The 10,000-nt window shown below is 44.2% G+C and overlaps 1 protein-coding gene across 5 annotated transcripts in view; it reads right to left on the bottom strand.

Annotated features, from left to right (window-relative positions):
* arpp21 (cAMP-regulated phosphoprotein, 21) overlaps positions 1 to 10,000 on the bottom strand; it is a 29,155-nt gene that overhangs the window by 11,739 nt on the left and 7,416 nt on the right. For 3 of the 5 annotated variants that reach the window (XM_083770394.1, XM_083770397.1, XM_083770398.1), the window contains exons 2-12: positions 9,805 to 9,985; positions 9,380 to 9,538; positions 8,638 to 8,676; positions 8,325 to 8,381; positions 8,103 to 8,214; positions 4,101 to 4,239; positions 2,721 to 2,858; positions 2,211 to 2,310; positions 624 to 728; positions 478 to 515; positions 129 to 185 (exon numbers count right to left, since the gene is read on the bottom strand). In XM_083770394.1, the coding sequence (XP_083626520.1) occupies positions 129 to 185; positions 478 to 515; positions 624 to 728; positions 2,211 to 2,310; positions 2,721 to 2,858; positions 4,101 to 4,239; positions 8,103 to 8,214; positions 8,325 to 8,381; positions 8,638 to 8,676; positions 9,380 to 9,529 (935 nt within the window). In that variant the 5' untranslated portion in view covers positions 9,530 to 9,538; positions 9,805 to 9,985. The remainder of the gene's footprint in view (positions 1 to 128; positions 186 to 477; positions 516 to 623; positions 729 to 2,210; positions 2,311 to 2,720; positions 2,859 to 4,100; positions 4,240 to 8,102; positions 8,215 to 8,324; positions 8,382 to 8,637; positions 8,677 to 9,379; positions 9,539 to 9,804; positions 9,986 to 10,000) is intronic. The other 2 variants (XM_083770396.1, XM_083770395.1) reach the window with 2 other exon arrangements.

Here is a 10,000-nt window from a genome sequence, read left to right as displayed (position 1 = left end):
CCGAGATAAAAAATAACACAGCCCTCGACGTGTCCTCTTTTTGCGAGTTTGCGCGCGTTTCCCAGAAGGCCCTCCAGGGAGCGCACCTGAGAACCTGAGATGATGTATGTATGGAGGAGACAGCCTACCTGAAGAGCTGCCTTCTCCTCTGGGTCTCTGCATGAGCGCTGTACTCCTCCACAGCCCTGCAAACGCACGCACACGCACACACACACACACACACACACACACACACACACACACACACACACACACACACACACACACACACACACACACACACACACACACACACACACACACACACACACACACACACACACACACACACACACACACACACACACACACACACACACACACACACACACACACACACACACACACACACATCAGAACTCTGTTCTAAATGGAATAATGAGCCATATTGGAGGCAGTCAGACAAAGCGAGAGAGCACATTTACAAGACAAGGTTACCTGGATTCTGCGTGGGCGCTTTCCTGGGTACAGACAGTCTGCAACGGAAGAGGACACAAATTAGTCTCAATCTCAATCAACCACCCCCTCCCCCCAATCCTATCTCTCTCTCTCTCTCTCTCTCTCTCTCTGTCTCCCCTTCTCACCTCCTGGCTGAAGATTCTGTTCCGTACTTTCTGGTACTCCTCCTCTCTCTCCTCCATGGACTTGCTCGACCTGATCTCAGACAGCGACGGGTGGTGTCGCGACAGCTAGAAGGAAAACACGGAGCAGGATGTGATCAGAAAATAGGAAAATAGGCTCTCTACAAGCTACAAAATAGGCGATCTACAAGCTTACGACACGTGACGCTGCGACGTGTTGTAAGCTTGTAGATCATTGGTTCAATATTTTCAAAACAACACACAGATGTAAAGGGTATTCAATAGCACTGATTTATACAAAAAAAAAAGCAAAACCCTCAAAAATTTAGTTATGTGGTTTCCTCCCGACAGCAAAAAGCTATGGTAAAAGAAATGCTTATTTCCAAATTCTCCTAAACTTGCATTTTGCATTGGAATAATCTGTGCTTGTGTGTAGAAATCCATGCTGCATCTCCAGTAGCTAAAGGGTGTGGGGGTCGCGTCTCGAAAATCGCTGATCTACAAGCTCTCACCACGTTGCAGCGCAATGCGGTGTGAGTTTATAGATTCTGCTTTTTTGCCAAAAGTGCCCTTCTAGGGAATTTCAGCCCCTGCCTCTCTAACATTCTCTGCACATAACTTGCCCCGCCACCAAGAGAGGATGCAACAGAGATAGATATGGCTCCTTTCTGCTACAAGAACTAAGTGAACCGTGCAGTGCCTCCAAACGGTTTGATTTCACAGGTTCTGGCTTTGTTTCGGCTGGGTTTCACAGTACGTTCTCAGAACCTAATTTGGAACCTGCTCAGGAGGTGGTGGAACTAACTCTGAGTCAAAGTTTCAAAAGTTAACTCTAAAATAGCAGAAATAGCAGAGCTAAGTATGAGCACACGTATAGGGAGCTTGTACATCAGCCATTTTGTTATATATTTATGGCGTTAGAATGGAAACGTATACGTAAACAAGAATGACTCGGTCATAATTGCCAGCTGCAGCAACTCTCGTTTATGAACATCTATAATCAGTTTGTGAGCCGCAGCCTCTGCCTCAGCTCACAACAAATTCACGTTGCAGCGTTCAGTATGCAGCCAATACGGCTTCACGTTGCGGTGTTCAGAGTATGCAGCCAATACGGCTTCACGTTGTGGCGTTCAGAGTATGCAGCCAATACGGCTTCACGTTGTGGCGTTCAGAGTATGCAGCCAATACGGCTTCACGTTGCGGTGTTCAGAGTATGCAGCCAATACGGCTTCACGTTGCAGCGTTCAGAGTATAGTTTTTATACCGTTCAGACTATGGGTTTTATGGGTAAGTCTCCCATTGGCCTAGATGCAGCCAATGAAGAAAATGTTTCCACTAGGTCGCTACTATGGTCGCTAGTAGAGGTAGGTGAACATGTTGCCCAGACGCTTTTCCAGCACCTGGCAAAAAACATTGTCGAAGTTAGTTTGTGGGTTCTGGAAACTTTCAGGTTCTAGAAGCTTCTGCGTTATCTATCCTTCATAGTGGAACAGAGCCAACAGGTTCTAGAAGGTTCTAGGTTATCTATCCTTCGTAGTAGAACAGAGCCAACAGAGGAAGACAGGCAGAGGGTTGTGGGGGAGGACAGACCTGGTCGTCAGAGCTGTTGTTTCTCTTCAGGATGGCTTTCCACTGCTGGATGTCCTCCGTCTTCTCCCCTTGGACCTCGTCCAGGAAACGCTTCTCTGGTCTGAAGACAGCGGATGACATTATTATTACATGTACTACTATTCTGAAGCCCCAAAACATGCTCCATTCCACGGCTCTGGGGCGCGTGTATCTCGAGGCAAGATTTATGCTCCATACGATGTCCAAACATTTTGTTCAGAAAGGGAGGTGATATACTGGAACAAAACAATGACTGGTTTATGAAAGCCTATCCGACGTTTATTCTGATGTCGGAAGGAGCATAATATATATTGGCCTTTAGTCTAGGACGGCCATGGCAAATGCACGCTGGGCAAGCTTTTCTCTTTGCAGATGAGTAAGGCTGGGACCGAGGCTATGTCAATTGTGCATTTTGTGGATGCGATTGTTCACACACACACACACGCCCACACACACGACACACACACACACACACACAGAGGATGATCTTACATGCGCGTGCCGGAGGTTCTGTTGATGATGACAGCCTTGCCCGTCTGGTCCACGTTGTGCTCCATGCCGAAGTAGGCCGCCACCCGGTGGACCAGCATGCGATGGTAGGACGACATGTGGGGGAACTTCTTAAACGGGCTGTGTGGGGAGCAGAGGGGAGTGGGGAGCAGAGGGGAGTGGGGAGCAGAGGGGAGTGGGGAGCAGAGGGGGGTGGGGAGCAGAGGGGAGTGGGGAGCAGAGGGGAGTGGGGAGCAGAGGGGGGTGGGGAGCAGAGGGGAGCAGAGTCAAGTCAAAGTCAAAGCCATACGATTTGTCAGTGAAATTTGTTCTCCGCATTTGACCCATCTCTTGGAGCAGTGAGCCCGGCCAAATCATTTGATTAGTAGATTTGACCCCCCAATCCAACCCTTTGATGCTGAGTGCCAAGCAGGGAGGCATTGGGTTCCATTTTTACAGTCTTTGGTATGACCCGGCCGGGGATCGAACCCCGACCTCCCAGTTTCAGGGCGGACACTCTAACCACAAGGCCACTGTCTTGGGGAGCAGAGGGGAGTATGTCAGGTCAGAGAGATGATAGGAGGACAGGTGTAGGAGGACCGGACAGTGGCCTTGTGGTTAGAGTGTCCGCCCTGAAACTGGGAGGTCGGGGTTCGATCCCCAGGTCCCACCGGGTCAGACTGTAAAAATGGGACCCAATTTCAATTTGCCTCCCTGCTTGGCACTCAGCGTCAATGGGTTGTTGGGAATGAGGGAAGGAGACAGAGTTGGTGCCGAGAGTAAAAGTGGGCCAGAGTGTGAGAAAGCTGAGAGTGTGGGAGACAGAGATTGATGGTACTTTTTTTTTAAACTCCAAGTGCAACTTTTGCACACCCGGTAACAAACACGCACTCACGCACACGCACGCACGCACGCACGCACACACACACACACACAGCTGGCCTAGTTTGTCGAGCAGGAGCCAGCCTCTCACAAAGTTAAGTATGGAAGGGACAGTGATACATAATACAGTCTGGGAAATGTTCCACATGCAAATTAGAGCACATTTAGCTTTTTAATAACAGTCGGTATGCATGTATGCCAGTTCCCTCTGGTGCATTGATATCAACATGTATGTATATTGTAGTGATATATATATATACCGTATATATATTCTCAACCGTGTTATTTTTAAAATAAAAGTTGTGCTTTATAAATCATGATAAAAATCGCATAGTGAAGACGTGAACCCAGTATCGCGATTCAAATCGTCTTGAGTTGAGTAATTCGTTATCATGCCTGATCACAAGTAGACTAAATACAAGTGTACACGCACTCATGCACGCACGCACGCACGCACGCACGGACGCGCGCACGCGCGCACGCAAGCACACACGCATTTACCTGTTGCTGTTGATGTAGTCGACCATGTTGTGCTCCAGGTTGAGCAGCATCATGCGGTCTCGCGGGTTGCTGTTCAGCGTGTCCACTATGAACTGGTGCAGGTCGATGCCGGTGGAGTCTGTGTACTCTATGCTGGGCTCTGTAACACAATGTAATAATAATGACTATATGAACTGGTGGAGTCTGTGTACTCTATGCTGGGCTCTGTAACACAATGTAATAATAATGACTATATGAACTGGTGGAGTCTGTGTACTCTATGCTGGGCTCTGTAACACAATGTAATAATAATGACTATATGAACTGGTGGAGTCTGTGTACTCTATGCTGGGCTCTGTAACACAATGTAATAATAATGACTATATGAACTGGTGGAGTCTGTGTACTCTATGCTGGGCTCTGTAACACAATGTAATAATAATGACTATATGAACTGGTGGAGTCTGTGTACTCTATGCTGGGCTCTGTAACACAATGTAATAATAATCACTATATGAACTGGTGGAGTCTGTGTACTCTATGCTGGGCTCTGTAACACAATGTAATAATAACTATATGAACTGGTGGAGTCTGTGTACTCTATGCTGGGCTCTGTAACACAATGTAATAATGACTATATGAACTGGTGGAGTCTGTGTACTCTATGCTGGGCTCTGTAACACAATGTAATAATGACTATATGAACTGGTGGAGTCTGTGTACTCTATGCTGGGCTCTGTAACACAATGTAATAATGACTATATGAACTGGTGGAGTCTGTGTACTCTATGCTGGGCTCTGTAACACAATGTAATAATGACTATATGAACCGGTGGAGTCTGTGTACTCTATGCTGGGCTTTGTAACACAATGTAATAATGACTATATGAACCGGTGGAGTCTGTGTACTCTATGCTGGGCTCTGTAACACAATGTAATAATAATGACTATATGAACTGGTGGAGTCTGTGTACTCTATGCTGGGCTCTGTAACACAATGTAATAATGACTATATGAACTGGTGGAGTCTGTGTACTCTATGCTGGGCTCTGTAACACAATGTAATAATGACTATATGAACTGGTGGAGTCTGTGTACTCTATGCTGGGCTCTGTAACACAATGTAATAATGACTATATGAACCGGTGGAGTCTGTGTACTCTATGCTGGGCTTTGTAACACAATGTAATAATGACTATATGAACCGGTGGAGTCTGTGTACTCTATGCTGGGCTCTGTAACACAATGTAATAATAATCACTATATGAACTGGTGGAGTCTGTGTACTCTATGCTGGGCTCTGTAACACAATGTAATAATAATGACTATATGAACTGGTGGAGTCTGTGTACTATGCTGGGCTCTGTAACACAATGTAATAATGACTATATGAACTGGTGGAGTCTGTGTACTCTATGCTGGGCTCTGTAACACAATGTAATAATGACTATATGAACTGGTGGAGTCTGTGTACTCTATGCTGGGCTCTGGAACACAATGTAATAATGACTATATGAACCGGTGGAGTCTGTGTACTCTATGCTGGGCTTTGTAACACAATGTAATAATGACTATATGAACCGGTGGAGTCTGTGTACTCTATGCTGGGCTCTGTAACACAATGTAATAATAATGACTATATGAACTGGTGGAGTCTGTGTACTCTATGCTGGGCTCTGTAACACAATGTAATAATGACTATATGAACTGGTGGAGTCTGTGTACTCTATGCTGGGCTCTGTAACACAATGTAATAATAATGACTATATGAACTGGTGGGGTCTGTGTACTCTATGCTGGGCTCTGTAACACAATGTAATAATGACTATATGAACTGGTGGAGTCTGTGTACTCTATGCTGGGCTCTGTAACACAATGTAATAATAATGACTATATGAACTGGTGGAGTCTGTGTACTCTATGCTGGGCTCTGTAACACAATGTAATAATAATGACTATATGAACTGGTGGAGTCTGTGTACTCTATGCTGGGCTCTGTAACACAATGTAATAATGACTATATGAACTGGTGGAGTCTGTGTACTCTATGCTGGGCTCTGTAACACAATGTAATAATGACTATATGAACTGGTGGAGTCTGTGTACTCTATGCTGGGCTCTGTAACACAATGTAATAATGACTATATGAACCGGTGGAGTCTGTGTACTCTATGCTGGGCTTTGTAACACAATGTAATAATGACTATATGAACCGGTGGAGTCTGTGTACTCTATGCTGGGCTCTGTAACACAATGTAATAATAATCACTATATGAACTGGTGGAGTCTGTGTACTCTATGCTGGGCTCTGTAACACAATGTAATAATAATGACTATATGAACTGGTGGAGTCTGTGTACTCTATGCTGGGCTCTGGAACACAATGTAATAATAATCACTATATGAACTGGTGGAGTCTGTGTACTCTATGCTGGGCTCTGTAACACAATGTAATAATGACTATATGAACTGGTGGAGTCTGTGTACTCTATGCTGGGCTCTGTAACACAATGTAATAATGACTATATGAACCGGTGGAGTCTGTGTACTCTATGCTGGGCTTTGTAACACAATGTAATAATAATGACTATATGAACTGGTGGAGTCTGTGTACTCTATGCTGGGCTCTGGAACACAATGTAATAATAATCACTATATGAACTGGTGGAGTCTGTGTACTCTATGCTGGGCTTTGTAACACAATGTAATAATGACTATATGAACTGGTGGAGTCTGTGTACTCTATGCTGGGCTCTGTAACACAATGTAATAATAATGACTATATGAACTGGTGGAGTCTGTGTACTCTATGCTGGGCTTTGTAACACAATGTAATAATGACTATATGAACTGGTGGAGTCTGTGTACTCTATGCTGGGCTCTGTAACACAATGTAATAATAATGACTATATGAACTGGTGGAGTCTGTGTACTCTATGCTGGGCTCTGGAACACAATGTAATAATAATCACTATATGAACTGGTGGAGTCTGTGTACTCTATGCTGGGCTTTGTAACACAATGTAATAATGACTATATGAACTGGTGGAGTCTGTGTACTCTATGCTGGGCTCTGTAACACAATGTAATAATAATGACTATATGAACTGGTGGAGTCTGTGTACTCTATGCTGGGCTCTGGAACACAATGTAATAATAATGACTATATGAACTGGTGGAGTCTGTGTACTCTATGCTGGGCTCTGTAACACAATGTAATAATGACTATATGAACCGGTGGAGTCTGTGTACTCTATGCTGGGCTCTGGAACACAATGTAATAATGACTATATGAACTGGTGGAGTCTGTGTACTCTATGCTGGGCTCTGTAACACAATGTAATAATGACTATATGAACTGGTGGAGTCTGTGTACTCTATGCTGGGCTCTGTAACACAATGTAATAATGACTATATGAACTGGTGGAGTCTGTGTACTCTATGCTGGGCTCTGGAACACAATGTAATAATGACTATATGAACTGGTGGAGTCTGTGTACTCTATGCTGGGCTCTGTAACACAATGTAATAATGACTATATGAACTGGTGGAGTCTGTGTACTCTATGCTGGGCTCTGTAACACAATGTAATAATGACTATATGAACTGGTGGAGTCTGTGTACTCTATGCTGGGCTCTGTAACACAATGTAATAATAATGACTATATGAACCGGTGGAGTCTGTGTACTCTATGCTGGGCTCTGTAACACAATGTAATATTAAATAATCACTTGTTATAAGCATTTGTTTTCAAATGTATGGAATTTATTAGATTTTTCTTTTATTTCTCCCTGAAATTACTGAAAATGTTGTTTTTCAATTCATGAAAAATTTAGCTTTTTAGGTTTAGCTTTAATGTTTTTTGTAAATGTTTGGAAGAAATAATAATTAAAAACAAAATGTAGGAAACAAAAAATAAAGGGTCCACAACCAGTGTTTGGGAAACAGTAAGTACAATTTTGAGGCACGCACACACACACACACACACACACACACACACACACACACACACACACACACACCTTTGGACAGCTGTTTCTTTGTCTCTCTGCTCTTCTCGTCGTCCTTACAGGAGGCCCCGTCGTCCTCATCGTCACGGCAACCGTTCAAAACGAGATGCGCCTCCACAGAGGCCTGGCGTGGAGAAGATAAGAGACGGTTATGATGACCAGTGTGTGTGTGTGTGTGTGTGTGCGTGTGCGTGTGCGTGTGTGCGTGTGCGTGTGCGTGTGCGTGTGTTTTACCTGGCCGTCTTGCATGTCCTCACATATGGCTTTGCTCCGTACCAACTTTCCTTTAGGCTGAAAAGCGCCCACCGCGCACGCACACACACACACACACACACACACACACACACACACACACACACACACACACACACACACACACACACACACACACACACACACACACACACACACACACACACACACACACACACACACACACACACACACACACACAGAGATAGAGAGAAATGCAGTGTCATCTCAAAGCAGGTGTAACAATAAGCACACATTATATAATGCGAGATTCGGTGTGTTTTTTTAAGCTTACCTTCATTTTCCTCTTTGGTTGTATCGGGTTGCAGTGCTTCTGTGTAATAAAGAAGACACATTTTAGTGTGTGCGTGCTTACGTGCACGTGTTACTATACTTTGTGGGTCCAAATGACCCCAGAACCTAGAATTCTAAAAACAGACATTGTCCTGGTCCTCACAAAATAAATGGTTGTTTTGTTTTTGTTGTTCTTATTGTTTTTATTAAGTTAGATTTACGAGTAGTAAGTGATCCAGATTGGGACTGAGGTTTAGGGATTATGAACCGGAAAGATACCAGATATACAATCTTCTACAAGAATCTACATCATAGAAACAGATTTTTGTTCTTCCAGAAAACTGTTTTTGTAACTGTTTCTGGATTTAGAACAGTGGTGGCCAAACCTTTCAGCCTGTGACTCAAAAACAGATATTAGATATTCGCTCCAGGACGCAAACTAGTGAAAATAGCAGATCTACAAGCTTGTAGATCTGCTATTTTCACTACTTCTTAAATATTTGTTCTAATTTCTTAAGATCTTTCTTTCATTTCTTCATGACATTACTGGAAAAAAATCTTAGGATTTTGTTAATTAATTCATGTAAAGTTTAGCTTTTTTGGGAAGATAAAAATAATTAAAAACCAAATTTAGGAAAACAAAAAATAAGGGGACCCATAATAACAATGTGTCCGCAACCCACAAATGGGTCCCGACACAGTGGGTGGGAACCAGTGATTTATTTTAGAAGAGTGGCTCTCACCTGCTCCTCCACTTTTCTGTTGTCATGGTGACCCCCCTCCTCCCCCTCCCCCTCCCCCTCCACCACCTCCTTGGTGGGATGCAAACATGGCGTGGGGGGGGTGGGGGCTTTCGGGAGGGCGTCCATGCTTCCTACGATCACGTCAGTCATCCTCCTGGACTAGTCGGATGGGGGAATAAATAAAGAATAAAGAATAAATGCACGCTGTAAAGGCAAGGCAAGTTTAACTGTATAGGCCTATAGATAGAACATTTTAAAAACAAGGCCATGCATTCAAAAGGCTAAAGGCCTTACAAAGATACATTGAGTCATAAGGCTTGAAAGCTTTCCTGTGTGTGTGTGTGTGTGTGTGTGTGTGTGTGTGTGTGTGTGTGTGTGTGTGTGTGTGTGTGTGTGTGTGTGTGTGCAGTGCACACGTGTCGTACCTAGGTATCTCAAAGTAGTTTACTGTCGGAAAGCTTCACAGGTGAATGATGAGGTCATATATCCCATGTTCCCACTGGGCAGCGAGAGAGCCAATTATCCTTCCTCTCCTCCTGATGCTCGCTCTGCCTCTGCCTCTCTCTCTCTCTCTCTCTCTCTCTCTCTCTCTCTCTCTCTGCAGGCCTGTAGCAGTTTAAA

The sequence above is a fragment of the Protomyctophum parallelum genome (genome assembly GCF_964188405.1).
Source record: "Protomyctophum parallelum genome assembly, chromosome: 1".
Classification (NCBI taxonomy): Eukaryota; Metazoa; Chordata; class Actinopteri; order Myctophiformes; family Myctophidae; genus Protomyctophum; species Protomyctophum parallelum.
Note: the sequence above shows the minus strand (reverse complement) of the source record. Positions and strands in the feature narration are given on the sequence as shown.